Source organism: Xenopus laevis, chromosome 3S (assembly GCF_017654675.1).
Source record: "Xenopus laevis strain J_2021 chromosome 3S, Xenopus_laevis_v10.1, whole genome shotgun sequence".
NCBI lineage: Eukaryota > Metazoa > Chordata > Amphibia > Anura > Pipidae > Xenopus > Xenopus laevis.
The window spans coordinates 100430133-100451017 of record NC_054376.1 but is presented as its reverse complement, the minus strand read 5'-3'; the positions used below and the strand labels follow the sequence as shown (position 1 = coordinate 100451017).

Below are 20885 nucleotides of genomic sequence, written 5' to 3'. Positions count from 1 at the left end.
TGGATACGGAATATATTATTGCTGCTTGAAAAACGTCACTCGGGTGGTGGTTCTGGAGACGGTATTATTATTGATATTTAGACAGAATGTGAACAAGCTCACACAGCTCGGTGGCAGTTGTTTGAAAATGAAGAACACACTGGGCAAACAAATTGAAACAATGCCTGCAAGGTCAACGTATACACTACAGCAGTGGATACGGAATATATTATTGCTGCTTGAAAAACGTCACTCAGGTGGTGTTTCTGGAGAAGGTATTATTATTGATATTTAGACAGAATGTGAAAAAGCTCACACAGCTAGATGGCAGTTGTTTGAAGAACACACTGGGCAAACAATGCCTACAAGGTCAACATATACACTACTACAGCAGTGGATACGGAATATATTATTGCTGCTTGAAAAACGTCACTCGGGTGGTGTTTCTGGAGACGGTATTAAAATTGATATTTAGACAGAATGTGAAAAAGCTCACACAGCTAGATGGCAGTTGTTTGAAGAACACACTGGGCAAACAATGCCTACAAGGTCAACGTATACACTACTACAGCAGTGGATACGGAATATATTATTGCTGCTTGAAAAACGTCACTCGGGTGGTGTTTCTGGAGACGATATTATTATTGATATTTAGACAGAATGTGAAAAAGCTCACACAGCTAGATGGCAGTTGTTTGAAGAACACACTGGGCAAATAATGCCTGCAAGTGCACTACTATTGGTGCACTACTATGAAGAACAGCAAACAGCACTGGACACGTTAAAGAACAGTAAGATAAGTAAAATAAAAAAAATATATATGTATATTAAAAAAAAAAATTACTCGGGTTGGTGCTGCTGAACTACTAGGAGCAGCACAGTAGCACACCAGTCCCACTCCCCAACACAGCTAGACTAATAGCACTGGGCTCTTATAGTAGCAAAGTAAAAAAACAAAAAAGAAAATAAAAGCAGTCCTTACAAGGACTATTGGGTTATTACAGCAGTCAGCAGATGAGATCAGAAGAGATCAGTGCCCACAGCAGCTACATACAGAGCACTGCAGTAGAAGGTAGATTACTAGCCAGCAAAGCTACCTAACCTAAAATGTCCCTCAAATCCCTGCAGAGTTCTGTCCCTCCAATACAGAGCAGTATCAAGTAGATTACTAGCCAGCAAACTTACTATCAACTGTCCCTCAAATCACTAACAGCTCTCTCCCTACACTAGCTCTTCCAAGCACACACAGGCAGAATGAAAAAACGCTGCAGGGCTTCAGTTTATATATGGAAGGGGAGTGGTCCAGGGGGTGTGGGGGTGGTCCAGGAGGGAGAGCTTCCTGATTGGCTGCCATGTATCTGCTGGTCTGGGGTGAGAGGGCCAAAAAAAGCGCCAGCTGAGGCGAACTCAAAATGGCGAACGTCGCGCGACGTTCGCGAACATTCGGCGAGCGCGAACAGTCGATGTTCGCGCGAACAAGTTCGCCGGCGAACAGTCCGCGACATCCCTAGACAATAGGTCACAGAATATCCAAAGACTGGAATGTCCCTTATAAATGAGCTTAGGTGTGATGTGTTCTTAGTGCACTGAAGAAACCATTGCTACATAACTGCAAGATGACTGATATAGTGATAGCAATTGTAATGCTTATGCTAGAGAGTTATAGACCACGATGGCAGAACTTTTTAGGGAATTAAGGCCCCATTTCTTGTATTTGCCTTTCTTCAATCAACCATGGGAATCTGAATGTTTAATTGAAATGTAATTTGAAATGTAGGTAGAACACACAACACTCTTATATTGTATACAAGTCTATGTGGTTTTGTGTTTTCTCTGTATTTGACTGTGTATATCAAACGTATCACAAAAACTAAACTTTCCCTCCAACATGTAAGGGCCCTAATGATAAATCATTCAAAAGTACAAAACCCTAAAGTCATTCTCTGACTTTTGTATGGAAATGTTGCTGATTTAGTGGTGGAATGTAAACCTATTTTATAGAAAAGTAACTCATACTGTTTATAGAGATGTTAATACTCTGCTAAGGAGTTGGAATTATAATTAGAAACTGTAGCTATGTTTAATATAATATTAAAAGTCCAGCACTCTTAGATTCTAGCTGACGGGAAGGCTTTTCAGGGAGATTAGTTGCCAGAAGAAGAGGTGATTTGTCGCTGGCCGACAAATCTCCCCAAATCTTTGCATGTCTCTGCCCTAAAAAGTGGCATTCTTGTTTTACATGACATTATATACTTATTGGCAGTTAAAACTCTTGGCTGTTCTAAATGAAAAGGGGCAGATTTACATATGGTCGAATATCGAGGGTTAATTAACCCTCGATATTCAGCTATCGAAGTCGAAGGATTTACCGCAATTAGTTTGATCGAATGAAAAATCGTTCGATCGAACGATTAAATCTTTCGAAACGAACGATCGAACGATTTTTCTACAACCAAAAAAACCTTAGAAAGCCTATGGGGACATTCCCTATAGGCTAACATTGAGGTTCGGTAAGTTTTAGGTGGCGAAGTAGGGGGTCGAAGTTTTTTTAAAGAGACAGTACTTCGACTATCGAATGGTCGAATATTTGAACGATTTTTAGTTCGAATCATTCGATTCGAAGTCGTAGTCGAAGGTCGAAGTAGCCAATTCGATGTTTGAAGCAGCCAAAAAAACCATTCGAAATTCAAAGTTTTTTTTTATTCTATTCCTTCACTCGAGCTAAGTAAATGTGCCCCAAAGTGTCAGTTGTAAAATGAAATGAACTCTATGGGGGTTATTTATCAAGGTACGAATTGATCTCAATATCGGCTGCTACAAAACTCCGATCTAACCCGCTCTGGTTTCTAATGCTTATTTATTATTACATTTTCCCGAACAATTGCTTGGCTGGAAAGCTCAGATTTTCTGAGTTTTCACCCGAAAGCTCCGAAAACATTGTGAAATTGCCCGAAACCCCTGACACAACCAAAACTCAACGGAACTGTTCCCATTGACTTTTATGCAACCTCAACAGGTTTGAGATGCCGTGTTTTTATATTCTGGATTTTTAGCCATAGGGGTTTAATAAATTCCAAAAAATTCAAGATTTTTTTAAAAGTCAGATTTTATAAAAAAAAATCATGAATTTTTCGGATTTTGGGGAATTTCTAGTATTCGGACGTTAGTAAATAACCCCCTATGTTTCTGCAGGCATAGTTCATATCTACACAACAGGTATTAAATGGGGTGTTCATGCATCAAAAATATAATAATAAAAAACTATGCTAAAAAGCATTCTCTATGTTCAAAATAAAATGTATATGAATCTTTGAGTAAGCCAGAGGTTGTGGTTAGTCAGTTGTGTCTACTTTATCATTTTTAAAGCCATTAATATGGGCCTGACTGCATGTGTAGAACTTGAAAAAAATTAGTTTTGGAGATTTCCATCTTTTGCGAGAGGGCACCTATATTTTGTTGCCACTATACTGGATGTATGGGTTTAGTTTTTCCCAATTAGTTAGTAACCAAAATATTATTCCAAGACAATATAATGCACATGTTAGACCGTCGTGCTGTTCTTGCCAATAAGAAATATTCCCCATACATCTTTGTTGCAGTATTTTACACTGTGGATCTGAAATTCAACCTAAAAGCACTCACTGTTTATGCAGAGTTCACTGGTGCAGTTGCGGGTCTCAGTGTCTTGTCCCTGGCACTGTGGGCCCCCATTCCTTGGGGCAGGCTGAGTACAGTCCCTGTTCCTCCAGTGAGTGCAGTCTGATGAACAAGCAGACCAGGAACTCCACTCCGCCCATCCTCCACTCACTGTGTCCATAGTCCGCCAGTAAAAGAAAAACAAAGACCATTGTAATATATTTATAAATTATCCCAAGATATAAGATGATTATAATGAATTTTCATGTGAAAATGAACACTTACAACCTCTTAAGATGGCTATACATGCCTAGATTTGATCAGGCATACTTGGTAGGAAGGGCGTTTTGAGAAAGCATCCAGGAATTCTAATAATCTGACCTGTTTGAGAATGTCATCTGATGATGCCCCATGTTGATGGGTACATGGTTCATGGATAAAGTGAGGAAGAGTTGCAGTTCCATTCAGACTCTTGGACAAATGAATGGAACAATGGAAGGTGGCTGTGCATATGTATGGCCTCCTATAAGGTATCTGTTAGATATGGTGTAGGTAGGATCTGCCAGTGTGTGGTTATTTGTACACACTAATCTCATAATCTGGTGTGAATATGTCTCTTCCTTCGCATCTCAGCTACTATGATACAATTTTATCATCTATACAGTGATAATAAGGATAATCATTTCTCACTCTGAGCTGTTTTTATTGCAAGATGCTTAGTTAGCTCAACTCCTTTTTTCATTATATTGGTCCATTATCTCACTATTCACAGCTCAGCATATTTGTAGCACGCTTGGGTTTGTCTGGACGGAGATCTCTCAATCAATTCCTCTCCCTACGGCGTGCACATCTCTTTGTGCCTTAAATTGAAAGGTTGCGTCATTAAAGGAACATTAAAGGTTCATTCACATTGGCATTTTAATCAGTCCTGCTTAGCAGAACCCAAAAATGACAGCGGTAACAGGGTTATTCACACAAACATTTCTGGCTATAAACAACAGCCTGAGTGGGTTCATTGTGACTTTAAATTTGACTAACTCCAGCAAAGATTTCTCTGCTCTGAGTACATAAGGACAGTATGCTGTGTTTTCCCCCCACAATGCAGCATTTTCCACCTTACTGGTGCCTTATGACATTTATATACTGTGCAAGGGACTTATTAGATGCTTGAATCTCATATAAACTGGAGTTAAAGAACACCAAATCTTTCTCTATATATAAATCCCTATAAATTTTATTAACTTTTTTGTAGCTATGAATCGGCATCATTTTACATACAAGAAAAATCTGCAAAATGAGTATAAATTATACGAGTGTAATTATACAATTGGGGCAGATTTATCATAGGTCGAGGTGAATTTTCGAATGAAAAAAATTCGAAGTTCGAGCTATTTATTGTGTACTTCGACTAGGGAATATTCCATTCGAATTTGAAAATCCGAATATCGAAATTTCTCATGTACTGTCTCTTTAAAAATTCGACTTCAACCATTCGCCATCTAAAACCTGCCGAATTGCTGTTTTAGCTTATGGGGAACCTCCTACTATTTGGAGTCAATTGGTGGACTTTGAAAAATCAAAGTTTTTTTGGGGAAAAACTTTGAATCCAATTTGATCGAATGCGCTATTCCTTCAATTCATACAATTCGAATTCGGGCCAAATACGGACCGATTCGATGAAATGGACAAATTTGACCAAAAAAACTTAATTTTTGAATTCGAATTTCGAAGTTTGTTCAATTCAAAATTTGACCCTTGATAAATATGCCCCTTAATTTACATTTAGGGGGTTATTTACTAAAACTCGACTTTTTCTCACTTTATGAAACAAAAAAAATTTGACCAAACTCCAAAACCCAAATCCTCTTAATTTACCAATAATTATTCTTGAAAAAATTAGTGCAACAAAAAGTCACAACAAATACAATTCTAATCGTTCAACTTTTTCAATTTGATGCTCAAATTGTGTGACTTTTTCAAATTGCCACGTGGCAAACTCCAGTTTGTCGAGTTTTTGAGCAAAAACCAGCATCAAACACCCCAAAACACATGAAAATCGTGAAGTATTCTTGACTTTTACATGAATTTAACAGGTTTTAGATTTTCAGATTCTGTTTTTTTTGCTGCTTTGGGGTATAAGAAATCTCTAAAATGTGAGGTTTTTTTTCTCAAAAACATTTTTTTAAATAAATAACTCGACCAGAGAAACTGGACTTTCTCTGGTGCAGACATATACAAATAATGGCTGAAAGTAATAAAAGTTGTTAAATGGAAATACTTTATATACACTTTATATACTGTAGTATAACTTTATGTAGTGTGACCAATTCTACTTTTGCATGAATTTAATATTGGTAGCCCTCAAAAGTACTTAGTGATCCATCCTTCAATACAAAATTGATTTTATGCCCAGTATATGTAGGTTAATTATTCAGTCATTATTTTTTTGGGAAAAGTCACCTCCAAACTGGTCTTGAAAAGGTGTTGTACGTAATTAAAATTTGCAGTGTTCAAATATTTTTCCTGGTTATTCTAATTCTTTTTGTTAATTACTTTTATTACATTTTCCCATAAGAAGGCAAGGTCTTTCTCAACTGATTATAGTACCTGGGCATAATGTGGTGCAGGCAGTTTTCTGTATATTCTGCCCTTCACAGAAGGATCCTCCATTTAGGGGTGTGGGATTGGTGCAGCTTCGACTCCTTTTTTGCCAACCCCTTCCACAGGTAGTGCTACAAGGGGACCAGTCTGCCCATGATGACCATCCCCCATTGACTGGAAAAGAAGGGAAAACAATTAAAGGTAAAATATAGCATACACATAAGAATATTCTGTAATGTATAGAAGTGCCATTCTTTATTACAGTGAACAATACTAGCAACAGAATAGTACTGATGATGGTAATGTCAATGCTTTATGCCCATGTCAACCCTCACCATATACAGTGATGGCAGCTGAATTACTTCTCCTTCGGGCCACTATATTCTTGGCTACACATGTGTAATTCCCTGTATCCGCCAGACGAGCCTGTCTCAGAAGAAGGCTGTTGTCTGAGCCAATGAAAAGGTTGGAGTCTACTTCAGGGTCCAATATCTCCTCATTCTTCAGCCATTCAACCTTTAATGGTGGAGACCAAAATGGAGACAAAAAAAGATTGAAAATAAAGGCAAAGAAAGAAAGCCAAAACAGAAGAATGTAGCAGTTTTATTCAACGTTGTATTCAGTTATAAATTTGTCTAATAAGGATATTCCTGTTGAAAGCGTTCCGTTTCTTATGCAAAGGGAAATTCTGAATTGTCCTAGAGAGTGTTTTTTTTTCATATTCATTTCCTATGGAGTATTAGTAATTACCACCACTCAGCAATGGTGCATGCACTAATTCCAAGTATTTCATTAGATAACTATCCAAGAAGTGACCAGTTTCCCCACCAGCCATAAAAAATGAATGACACTAAGGGGCCGATTCACTAACTTCGAGTGAAGGATTCGAAGGTAAAAAACTTCGAATTTCGAAGTTTTTTTTGGGCTACTTCGACCATCGAATGGGCTACTTCGACCTTCGACTACGACTTCGAATTGAAGGATTCGAACTAAAAATCGTTCGACTATTCGACCATTCGATAGTCGAAGTACTGTCTCTTTAAAAAAAACTTCGACCCCCTAGTTCGCCATCTAAAAGCTACCGAAGTCAATGTTAGCCTACGGGGAAGGTCCCCATAGGCTTGGCTAACTTTTTTTGATCGAAGGATATTCCTTCAATCGTTGGATTTAAATCCTTCAAATTGTTAGATTCGAAGGATTTAATTGTTCGATCGAAGAAATAATCCTTCGATCGTACAATCGCACTATTTGCGCTAAATCCTTCGACTTCGATATTCGAAGTCGAAGGATTTCAATTCCCAGTCGAATATCGAGGGTTAATTAACCCTCGATATTCGACCCTTAGTGAATCAGCCCCTAGCTCATGAAAAAAGTGTTGGCTGAATGGTTCACTCAAGCCTTCCTTGTTTTCCTGCCTGCCAATCCATTATATAATTGTATTTGCATCTCTTTAAATAAAAGTGCAAGATACAAATCTGGTGTGGATTTAAGAAGTGTATGCAGCCTTTCTATTCAATTTAATTTGAGGCCCTGTGGCCATAATTCCATTAATAAAAAGGTGTTGTCATTTCCATCTTCCTTTCCGTAGCTATTCTTAAAATGGTCAGATAGAGGTCATCGCCACTGGAGATTTAGCACGTCTGTTAAATATGATTTTCATTGATATTTAAGCCTGCATCTTTTTTTTTTTCCTTTTATCTGATTGCATTAGCGTGCCTGGCAAGACACATTCACTAAGATCTATCATTTTTCTTGTGTTCTTTAAATGGTATTTCTTGTTCGTCATGGCTTTTTTGTCTTCTATTATACAAAAAAAAGATCTAAAAGAAAGGTTAGCTCTGTGTTATGAAATGGAAAACAAATAGAGAACAATGGTAGTTCATTTTCCACGGAACAGTTATAGTGATCGTCTTAGTTATGCTGAGTAGAATATAATAACATTTTACACAAAAAAAGTCCTCTGGAGCAATGAATTTTACTAGTACTCTGCCCTTAAGAATACATTGTGGTATACCAAGGGTGACAAGACCAGAGTGTTCTTTTAGTTCCAATTGGCACTAAGCTGTTTCACGATTTTTCGTCGTTTTGCAAATTTTGCAGGAAATTTGCGAATTTTTTCGGCAAAGCAAATTGCCCCAAATCCGCCCATCACTATTTCTGCCCCAGTCCCCAGCTGATTCCCACTTATGGAAAGGTAACACATACCATTTTGTAATACTGACTCACCTCTGCAGGAGGAATCCCTTCGGGGGGCTGACACAGCAGTGTCACCTCCTGATCCAGGGACACTTCTCTTGACAACGGTTCTTGTTCAAAATTTTTCCTGAGGTCTGGGAAAACACGGAAAATATGAACACAGAGACAAATGGGGAGACTTGAGTGATATAAACCACTCACATACACAAATGAATTCTTGCTTCTGCTGATCATCCCCACAGGAACCATTATAAACCAACATATAACTAACATATTCAGAATTTTGTGTACATTTATACAGGTGTTGTGTGTCTGCAAATATATTTGGTTGTAGGGTTGTCACCTTTTCAGGAAAAACATACTGGTCTTCCTATATTTCTTTATTCTTTTCCTTTCCTATTAATAACAGTCATCAAGCATGACAACCCTATATAGTAATCATGGATAAACATAATGATGCCCATGTTTAAGAGGAATTACTGTTTTATTCTGCTCTCTTCCGCGGTATCTGCCAGCACTGTACAAAATCACGTTACTGCCAGTCTGTGATAGAGAATGACAGAAAATGATGTATACACAGTGTCAGGGTGCTTTCTGGAGTATACAGGTCTAAAATTAAATGGATTCCAAATACATTTAGCCTGTTCATCTATATTTCTGTCTCCCCTCGTGGAATCCCTGCACCCTGTGCACACAGACGACTCGATTGCAAGTGACAGCCATGTCGGTTTGGTGAGCATCTTTTGGAAGCACCGCTGCTCCGGTACCCCACATCACACAGGCTCAGTAATAGCATAGGGACACCTGGTGGCCCACCTGTCATGTTGTGTTTGTTCTCCATTCTACAAAACACTCCTGACAAAAACTTTTCAAGGTGATGCTTGTTGACTATAGATTGTATACACATAGAGGCAGCCCTCAAGCAGTGATGGGCAAATTTGTCCCGATTTGCCAAAAAAATTGCGAATTTCCCATGAAATTTGCGAAATGGGGAAGAATTTTCGAAACGCATTGAGGTCAATGGGTGTCAAAATAATTTTGACAAGCGTCTATTTCTACGCCATCGACGATTGTTATACGCATGGCTATTTTGGCCAAATGCATTAAAGTCAATGGGCGTTCGAATAATTTTTCTTTTCTGACGCACGGCCAGATTTTTTCAGTGCAGTCGATTTTTCGCCGGTGAATTTTCGTGGCAGTTTTGCCAATTCGCGCCTGTCGAATTTATTCGCCCATCACTACTCTCAAGTAGCCAGCAGCTTCCATTACAAATTATATTATAATAGGTACATTCCCACAGCAGCTTTGATCTATCCAAAGGTTGCTGGACTACAACTTTATAAGTTTTAAATACTCAGTTAAGTCTATTGTGCACCCCTAATTTACAGACCATAAAATAAAAAATTGTGAAGGTCTGGCACAACAAGACAAAAACTTACAAGATAAATAGGTGCCAAGCTATATAGAACAGTGAACTAATAAATGAACTAATTGACGTATTTCAAATTTAGCTTGACTCTGGTCTGATTTACTATTTACAGCAGCCATTGGTGCTAAATATAGTCCTTTACCCATTTATTTATATTCTCTCTCATTTTCTCAAGGGGACCATTGAAGATCGTTAGCAGGTACAATGATTTATGAAGTTACGGGTTTATTACTCAAACTATGAATTTCTGTTCAATGAATTGCATTCAAGAATTTGCATAAATGATTTATTTTGCACATCTGATCATCAGTTGTTTAGCTGAATGTTGGATATAGGAACTTGCTTTATGTACACGAATTTGGGTTACTGGAAGGGGCATTTTTAGATGATGCCATTAGTATTTATTGTGGCAGTGCCACGTATAGATGCCCTCTTAGAGTTACATGACTACATGGGGTTTCCTGTGGTGAGTTCCTGTACAGACACTTCTTTGTTTTCTGCCTCTCGTTGTGGTATTAAGGATTCTCCTGTCACTTCCAGGGGTCTTTGAGTCATGTTACTTTTGACTTACATAGTGAGATGTGCAGTTTGTGCTTTCCAGTATTATACTGTAATAAAATGAGAACAATGAATAAAGTTCTGTTTAGACATTCAAAAGTAAAACAACTATGTTATAATGGCTCCAGCTCAGATAACCGAAACAAAGTACAGAGAGTGAATACAGAGGGTTCTCAATATAGGATCCACATATTCTCAGCTTGGAAGAAGTATAATTGTGCAATGTTGCTTTAAACCTATATCTATAATGCTAAAGCATGCTCTAACTCTTTATAATATTGTATATGGGTATGCTGGGAGTTGTGGTGCAACAACTTTAAATTGGAGCAACACTGCTATTCAAGGTCAATGTCCAGTTTAAAGAAACACTGTTTAAAGGAGACATGTTGTGTGAAAAACAGGAATGTGCCAAAACTAGGGGTAGGCAGAAGAGGCACATGCCTAGCTTGGTACCAGGCATGTACAGTACCTTCCCTGTTGCCTACCCCTATCCAACTGAGCGAGTTGCACTCTCCAAACTAGGAGATGCCTGCCTGTTCTCACACAGATCCTGTCTGCATGCATGGGATTAGGGGGCGAGGCGGCCGGGTTGCCTGGGACTCCCAGCCAGTCTGGCCCAGCCCTGCTCTAGTCTTGCCCATCTGCTCCATTTCCTGCTGCCTCCCTTTCCAGGTTGTGCAGCAGACCCTGCGGCACTCAGCACACTACACTGTCGGATAGGAACCAATGAGCTGCTAGGCTGACCTGAAAGGGAACTAAGACCTTTCTTTGCTTTTATGACTGCAGGGCGGTGATTGGCTGTCCTCCTCCTACTGTGCTTCTGTCAGGGACACACCCATGGAGAGGGATCATAGCAGATCTATAGGGAACATCAATAAAGGGGCCATTTGCAAAGACATTAATTTTTATCCCAAAGTAACACCAGCACCATATAGTATTCATTATTGTCTACAAATATAGGGATTTTTCATTTATCCTATATGTTACCTTTAAAGGAGCAAAATACACCAATTTTTATAATTAATTTAATGAATAGGGCTTGTGCTGAGTATACTTTCTATCTGTAGTATTATTTGTTTCTTGATGTTAACCGGTGCAAAATCAGATATTTAAACTAAAGTAAGTTTCTACTGCTTGACTTGTACAAGCCCAATTAAAATAAAGCCTATTTAAAGGGCATGTAAAGGCAAAAAAATAAAATCCAATTTTTACTTTCTTTAATGAAAATAAACCTATCTCCAATATACTTTAATTTAAAAAAGTGTACCGTTTTTATAAGAAACCTGACTGTATGCAGTGAAATTCTCCCTTCATTTACTGCTGTGGATAGGAATTGTCAGATGGTCCCTAACTGCTGAGCAGGGAAACAATCATACTTATGAACAGCAGGGGGAGCCCCCGTCTTACTTCCCAGCCATGCAGAACTCAAGCAGCTTTGTTTGTTTCTATGTAGAGCAGATGGCGACTGTGTAGAGATTTATCTTGGATTTTATTTTGGCTTTACACCCCCTTTACTGTTTCCAACTCCAGTTGCAGGGACAAAGATCATGGAGCCAGATTTAAACAGATACACTGGGATTCTATTTGGTTCTGCAGAGTTGGAGAATGTTTGTATTAAACAATACAAAAACTATAAAATCCACATTAGATTACATGAAAATACAGGAACCAGTGTAGTCTGTATATTCTGATTACTAATCAGTCTTGCTGTATCGGCTTAAGGCAGATATTATTTGACTTGTGCTGTTTTGATAATTTATGACGATCCCTAAGCAGCCCAGACCACACTGAGCATGTGCACAGTCTTAGTCTTGCAAAGATGTTTAACAAAGTTACAAGATGGTGACCCCTGTGGCCAACTTTGAAAACATAAATCATTTGTTTGATTAGGCTTGTGGCGCAGTAAGTTCGTGTTTATGTTTAGTATATAAAATACAGCATTTCTAGCCTTATTGTGTTTTAGACTTTACTTCCCCTTTAAAGCTCACTGTATAAACAGGTCCCTCCCTTCTTCCAGCCTTTGTTAGGCTTTGAAATAAGGATGAACACATTATACACAGGGTGTATTTGAATCAGAAGTTTATAATAAGAGCATGAGAAATTCAGTCTGCCATTTTACAAAAATGAACTGTCAGAGAGTCGTTGTTAATGGAACTGATTGAATAGAGGGATCAATGTATTCAGAGAAAGAGATGACTGAATGTGCTAGTTCTGACACTTTAGTGGGGCTCCCATGCAATGACTTAAAAAAAAGAATGATACTGAAAAAATAAGGCAGATAAAAATAATGTTGTGCTCTTGCCTGTCAGATATAGCCAGCTGGATATAATAGTCAGGAAATCACAGACCTATTGGTACAAGGTTTCTTGAGAGGCTTTTGATATGCTTCAAATACAGATGCATATGTTCCTGGAATATTAAAATCATCTGATGTTGAAGGGAAAAGGAATCAGACAGGGGAATTCCAGTAAAATATTCTTAGAACTTTGGTCTGCCTGTCAACACTTAGGGGCCAATTCATTAACTTCGAGTGAAGGAATAGAAGAAAAAAAACTTCGAATTTCGAAGTGTTTTTTTGGCTACTTCGACCATCAAATGGGCTACTTCGACCTTCGACTACTACTACGAATCGAACGATTCGAAATAAAAATTGTTCGACTATTCGACCATTCGATAGTCGAAGTACTGTAGCTTTAAGAAAAAACGTTCACAACCGAAAAGCTACCGAACCCAATGTTAGCCTAAGAGGAAGGTCCCCATAGGCTTGCCTAACTTTTTTTGGTCGAAGGATAATCCTTCGATTGTTGGATTAAAATCCTTCGAATCGAAGGATTTAATCGTTCGATCGAACGACTAATACTTCGATCATTCGATAGAACTATTTGCGCAAAATCCTTCGACTTCGATATTCGAAGTCAAAGTATTTTCATTCCCCAGTCGAATATCGAGGGTTAATTAACCCTCGATATTCGACCCTTGATGAATTTGCCCCCAAATGTGTGTCAATTAAAGGTCTGTTACAAGGGGACAGGGATGTTTTGTCTGCTGCTGACCACTACTGTTTTCTGCTGGATGGCAGTGGTGGATAATACACACCATGTTCCATAAGGCCTAAATGTGTGGTTTACCACTTAGAGATGTGTTCTACATTTTCAACACATGGCATCTGAGGCACGTAAAAATGCTTTGCTTCGAAAACACTGTACGTATTTTTGTACAAGGAACCATTGAGGACTGGGAGGCAGGTGAGAAATGTCATTTGTGCAAGGTCTTAAAAACCAAGGATTCCAAAGGTTAGGACTGAGGGGTGTTCGTTTAGTAACCCACAGTAAACAATCAGATGTGTGATGTTAACCAGTAAATGCCACTGGTTGCTATGAGCAACTAGAACTGGTACAAATATTGTGATTTTTATTACATTACATTATGTACTTCATCCTACAGTTTTTTCTTTGTTTGTTTTTGTTCCTAGTGCCTAGGCAGATATTAAACTCCACTTGTGTCTCTTGTCGATACCAGGCAAGGCTGCCCTCTACTCCCACTTCTTAAGTGTAAGGCCAACTAAAATATAAAGGGATATTTCTAAAAATCCATTTGGAAACAATATAATGGTATATAGCCAATGCACAATGCATCTAAAGTCCTTCATGAACAGATTGTGCATTCTTTATCACAGTAGCCATTACTTAAATCGGATATACACCCCCCAAAATAAATTATTGAAATCTGTCTCAGAGTGCCCAGAGAGCACATTTAAAATGTACATTAATTTTCTTTTTGTTCAGTGTGTTGTTTCTATGATATTAGCAGTTCTGAGCAGTTTTAGAGTGCTAATCTTAGGATTCTGCTCAACAGCTCTTTTTGAAGGTCAGCCCACTCACGGGGGCTCATTTACAAACACTAGGCAAATTTGCTGCTGGGTAGTAACCAATGTCAACCAATCAGATTATTGCTTTCAGTGTTCAACCTGCAGCTGGCTGAAAAAAAGCCAATCAATGATAGGTTGCTATGGGTTACTGTCCAGGTACAAATTTGCCCAGTGTTTATAAATGAGCCCCACTGACTTTCAGGGAAGCTGTTGACCCAAAAGCCTAGTACAGGGAATTATAGGTCTACAATTGCATATATCCCAGAAACCACTACTATATAAAATGATTGTAAATTACAACAATGCTCAGAGTAGCACCATGAGTAAGTTTACAGTTGTAGGAGGCACAGCACAGCCTATATCAGGACCCTATCCTTGACACTTGTCCTCAGGAGGTAAGAAATATGCTGACATGCACCATATCTACTGTCTGCAGCGAGGGCCAGATTAATCCTATCCAAAGTGCAACAACCCTTGGGCCCAAGTTCTCTCTAAGCATGCTCTTGTACCCCTTAGCACCCCTGCCCTTACACCCCTGGAGTAAGTAAACCATCCCTTATGTCTTATTGTCTAAGTACTTATAGAACTTTATTAAAATTACTGTATATTGTTTTATTGTACCATCTGCTCCAGGGATGGTTCAGCCTCAGCCTTGATTTAAATATGAGGTCAATTCTTATAACTTCTTTTAGAAGACCATTAATTATTAATCCTTTTTTTAAAGAAATGTAAGGTTACATGCAGGCCTTTTGCCAAGCCACAGATCTATAGTTATTTAATTAGGTTTGATTTGAGGGAGGCTGCATCACTGAGAGATGCCAGATTGTATAAACTGCTACATTTGTTTGGATACTGTTGCTCACATCTCCCTTCAAAATAAAAAGAATGATATACATCAGTATCCATCATGAGTCCGAAAATAGGGGTTGTACTAAAAATGCATTCTACCTTTTGTTTGTCTTTGAAAAAGATCTCCAACTTACATTGTAATTTGTACCAAGCAAAACGGAAGTTAGTTATTTCAGTAGATTGAAACAATTATGAACCTTGCCAGAATGTCATCAAACCCCAACATGGACAAATGTGAAACTATAAGAATTTGAACCTCCTTTGACTTACAAAATAATATTAAATATTTGATTTTGTGGCCTACTTTCTGAGCTTGATTTCAACTTGCATACCATCCCTGTGGACCAACCCAGCCAGACACCTTGTCCCCCATGTGCACAAACCCACAAACATACACACGCATGTGCAGTGATGTTGTGCGGCGGGCACATAGTGACAAGTGGGGGGAGTGGCGGAGTAGCAAGAGAGAGGCTAGGGATGGACAGAAGACTTTTCAAAAGGTACCTGCCTAGTGCTCCCCCATGGCTGTGCCCTAGGTGGCAGGGCCATAACTAGGGGTAGGCAGAAAAGGCGCTAGGGCAAAAAAAGGTATGGTGGCACCAGGCACATACTCTTCTGCCTGGCTGCCCCTAGTTTCTAGCCTGCTGAGAAAGGATTTTTGCACCCCTACCTGTGTGTCACTACCTCATGCACCGCTACTGGTGTGTCTCTTCCTCATGCACCCCCACCAGGCACATCACTCCTCCATCCCCCACCCACTTGGCAATTACTGTGAGAGCATGCATGGGCTCATGTCCATGGGCAGGGCCATATTTATACTTAGGCCTATGCCTAGGGCGGCACGTTTTGAGGGTGGCCCTCGTGGGTGCCTATTTTTTTTGTTTTTGTAAAAATTTTTGAAACCCTCCCCACCCTCCGCCATGGATTTCCATGCCGATGGGGAGGTGGGGCAATGAGAGAAAATAGCCTTGGCTGCGGTAATGAATTGGCCCAGCTCTGCCTAGGGGGACCTGAAACATACTATGGGGCAGATTTACTAAAAGGCAAAATGGTCGTCGCTAGAGGAAACCTGCCAGAAATCCCATCTGCAGGGACAGCGACATTTTAATAACCAGCATAGATGACAATTAACTAGTGAAAGAGACTGTCGCTAGCACAGTTTTGCGCCCTATCGATAGGCGAAATTTCGCTCAGGTGAACAATAGTTACTCCGCATATTCATTAAAATGTGAATTTTACAGATCATTACCCCTTTCGCCAGAGTTTCCTTCACCACCTAAGACCAGGTATACTGATAAGATTAAGCATCATCCTCCTCAATCTTATATCAGTGACATCATAGCCTGTATGCCGGAAACTCATAAAACTTGTTTAATTTTTAAAGCGCAATTGCCTTCAAAAGTCCGAATTTTTCAACCATTTTTGAGGGGCATGCCACATTTAGGGTGGGCTCATGTCTAGGACCTAAGTGTAAGAGTACTAAAAAAGTTTTGCTATTCAGAATTGAACGCTATTGAAAGATCGATAAGAAATGCTCGAGCTGACGATTAATTCACCAGCGTTTGGCTGCTGAGATGCAACTTCTCCTTTTAGTGAATTGGCGTACTGGTAACTAATTTATGCCTGGCGAAATGGTGCAAAGTGTGGTGGAGCGTTCCCTGGAGAAAATTCGGCCTTTATTGATTTCCCCCTATGAATGGTCTCTGTAAAGTGCTATGCAACTTGTTGCCACTAAAATAATAATAATATTACATAAAGCAGGCTTAACTGAAGCATGAAGCAAGTGTCGTATGGACCAATAAAGTCTTTTCCATTTGTGCACACAGATCATATTTTGACTTTGATCCTAGTGCCCAATTGGTATATATATATATATTTCTCACTGTGGCACTTTTCTTGTGCTAAGCAAACGTACAAAGGACAGCATTTCCTCTGATACAGTATTATACAGCTCTTAAACTACTGAAGCCAATTCTCTTGAATTTCACAAAATGACTAAGAACCTGCCAAATTCCATACATAACCTTTTTTTTCTTTCATGCAATAATCCTTTTTCACAGTTAAGTAGCAAACAGGGGTTTAATGCGGAAAGCACAGCCAATGACTAAACGACAACAAACAAAAAAATAAAAGAATAAGCAGGTAGAATATCAAGCATCAAGTGCATGATGAGATAAAAGAACAGCATTAAGTAAAATGAAACTGTGTCGGAATGTAAATTCAATAAAACAAACCAAGTACTTATTGGCGCTGAATTTGTAATAAAACATGGCAATCACAATAGAAACTGTATTGCAAAATATAGCCTTTAAGGGAATGAGAAAGGTAAAAAAAATATGCCAAGGCATCCTTGCAGCTAGTGACCTTGGCATAAATACACTGCTGAGAATTAATACAAACACAAACCATCAAACATTTATTTATATCGCGCACATTGCTTTAGGAAATGTAAGGAAAGAGCAGATAATACCTTTAAAGGTGACATCACAGGATGTCAGGTTAGGGACTAGAGAGGGTAGCGGCAGAGAGAGGGAGCTCTAGGCAATGTAGGAAGGAGGGGGGATCTAAGACTCCGAAAAAATAATAGGATGAAGGACATACAGTAAATACTAATATATCTAACAAATACACCACATAGTTTGCACGTTTAGTAAAGACATATTTAGCCTAATGACCCTGTTGAGGCTTTGGGACCAGGATAAATGCCCTTCCTTGGATTCATCCAGGCTAAATGCCTACAAAACTTCAGAGGAGTCTCTCTGTATTCAGAAGCAAAGACACGCGCACCGCTCTATGATAACCTTTATTATAGTCACATATCAGCTACACAATGCGATCAGCCCATTTAAATTATAGACTTCCAAGACATCATGACTAATCTGTCTGGAATTTAGATTGAAATTTAAATGCCATTGTGGGCATTCATAGCACGCTAAATCTATACCTGAAAAGTGAAATTATACAGTAGCTCTGCTTTGCTGGCCCGCACATAAGTACTTGTTTTTTATTACTCATGGGCCTAAACGACAGGTCCATTTTGATTTTTGTATGAGAAATAGCTTTTTTAATATTCAATCAAGCAGGGCAGGTAGGACAAGCCAGAGCCGGAGTAAATAAGACTGCATTAAGCCCTGATGTTTTGGATATATGACTGTTTTGCCTTTGATGATATCCTGAAATACACTAAGGGGCGATTCACTAAGGGTCGAATATCGAGGGTTAATTAACCCTCGATATTCGACTAGGAATTAAAATCCTTCGACTTCGAATATCAAAGTCGAAGGATTTAGCGCAGATAGTTTGATCGAACGATCGAAGGATAATTCCTTCGATCGAACGATAAAATCCTTCGAATCGAACGATTCAAAGGATTTTAATCCAACGATCGAAAGGAATATCCTTCGATCAAAAAAAGTTAGCCAAGCCTATGGGGACCTTCCCCATAGGCTAACATTGACTTCGGTAGCTTTTAGATGGCGAACTAGGGGGTCGAAGTTTTTTTTAAAGAGACAGTACTTCGACTATCGAATAGTCGAATAGTCGAACGATTTTTACTTCGAATAGTTCGATTCGAAGTCGTAGTCGAAGGTCGAAGTAGCCCATTCGATGGTCGAAGTAGCCCAAAAAAACCTTCGAAATTCGAAGTTTTTTACCTTCGAATCCTTTACTCGAAGTTAGTGAATCGGCCCCTAGGAGTTGTGGCCCAGCAACATTTGGGTAAAGACTAATGTCACACTTGGCACAAGAACTGCCCAATACCACCTGTGAGTGCAGTTAGTGACCTGAATAGCATAGTGTAGAATGTCACTAATAACACAAACCAATTTTGCCCATATTTGGGAATGTTGGGAGGCGTATTAAATGTGGCGTTGGATCAATGCTGCTCTATTGGGCATGGGGATTCTTTCCACTATACCATGTCTATATTCGTATTAACGAATAAAAGGAACATTATTGCTAAGTCGTTTATTAACATAAGAATCCAAATCCATACGTGAGCCACGTGTAGTTAATACACTACTGTACACAAGAGAACATAGTTCCAGAATGTTACTATCGAGTACTGGAGGTTGCAGTTCTGCAAAAGCGGGAGTGCAGTATATTTTATCTTACTAGCAGGGGTGATTCTTCCATCAGCAAGCAGAGAACTTTACCTAAGGTAGCAACAAAAAAAAGGGCAACTAGAGCCACACCTGATAATCTTAACAGCAATTTTCCATTTACCCCCAACTTTAAGTGGAGGGCCATGGTGTCCCTTCCACTGTCTAAATGCAGGAGACTGTTGTGTGGCTCAACAGTCAAAGTGCAAAGAAGTACTCCTGCTTCTGGAAGTTTAGAAGGGTTTCTTAAAAATATGTTGTCATGGTGTAACAGTAACCTCTCGTAAAGACATGTTCATACCGTTTTTGCCTTGATTTGCTCAGTTAACCAGAGTAATATCCCAGTCTCCTGCTCCTGAATTTTTTCCTAGATTACAGCTAACCCATCTAACCGAAAAGGCCCAAAACTGGAAAGCAATTGGGAGTATGAGCAGAGGAGTGGTTGGGGTGTAATACCTGACAAAAGGGCCCACAGTCTCAAGATTTGTGCTAGCAAACCAAAAGCCCCTTGCCATTTGCACTTATCTCCTATTATTGTTTTTTTTTTGCCTCATTGGCACTTCATTTTCTCCTCTTCTTATATAGTGAAAAATCTAATACCGTGTGCCCATGATAACCCCTTAGGTACATTGACTGGCATTGGTTTTAGCATCTGCATTCCCTATAGTTTCAGCCCCATGGCAATGTCTGTTCTCAGATGTTTTATCTAGTTCTCCTCCGTTCTCCCTGCAGCTGCATTTATGCACACCTCTCAGTGCTCCCTAATCGCACTCCCTCGATATTTGCCAATGATTTGCTCGCTGTTGAATGACTAGTTGTGGGAGATTTCAGTCTGCTGTTCTCCATCACTAGCAGCGTTTGTTACAGCCTTCACTGGAAAGGAACACATTGTTTTCTGGAAATCTTTGTTTGATAAATCAGTTGTCATATTTGCAGCCGCCTCAGTGTTTGTGCAACTGAGAAATCCGGTAGCATGAGATTGTTAACAAGCGTGTTATAAATCACCGGCAGCACAAATTAATTGGACGTTTACTCCGCACAGTTTCATACAGATTTGTAAACACTATTTTGGTTTCCTACAATAACATGTTTTCAGTAAAAAGGGAACAGTAGCTGGAGAATGTGCTAGTGTATCTGGGCAAAGTATATCTAATAAGGGTTGCCACCTGACCACTCTTTCATTGACCTGGCCATTGACATCTGTAACTGGAAAACACATGCAGAGTGAGGCCGGGTTTCTTCTAAGTTCTCAGAGGCACCTCATGCCACAATGAGGAGTAAATTCATCTCTTTATATATGGACAGTGATTGTTACATGCACAGTATTTATTGAACACTTTTTGTCTTGACATAGAGTAGCAGGTCCTCAGTATTGACTCATTTGGAAAATCACTGGTTTTTGATTGAAACTGATTCCATGTGGGCTGATTTATTAGGAAAGTGCTGTAGTATTTCTGGTCAGGTGATCTCTGAGGCAGCACCGAGACCATCACTTAATGAGCGTTCAAGGCAAGAGATGTTAAAGGGCAATTTTGGTTTGGTAAGATTTTTATATGCCACATGATATAATGTAAACTCTCTGCTGCTTAAGTATTCATTTTCAGGGTATAGTTTTACTTTTAGTATGATTTAGAGATTAATATTCTGAAATCATTTGCAAGTGGTTTTC

At 39.2% G+C, this 20885-nt stretch overlaps 1 protein-coding gene across 2 annotated transcripts in view; it reads right to left on the bottom strand.

Annotated features, from left to right (window-relative positions):
* unc5a.S (unc-5 netrin receptor A S homeolog) overlaps nt 1-20885 on the bottom strand; it is a 245473-nt gene that overhangs the window by 32809 nt on the left and 191779 nt on the right. For both annotated transcript variants that reach the window (XM_041588683.1, XM_018254612.2), the window contains exons 4-7: nt 8443-8546; nt 6552-6732; nt 6223-6390; nt 3622-3786 (exon numbers count right to left, since the gene is read on the bottom strand). In XM_041588683.1, the coding sequence (XP_041444617.1) occupies nt 3622-3786; nt 6223-6390; nt 6552-6732; nt 8443-8546 (618 nt within the window). The remainder of the gene's footprint in view (nt 1-3621; nt 3787-6222; nt 6391-6551; nt 6733-8442; nt 8547-20885) is intronic.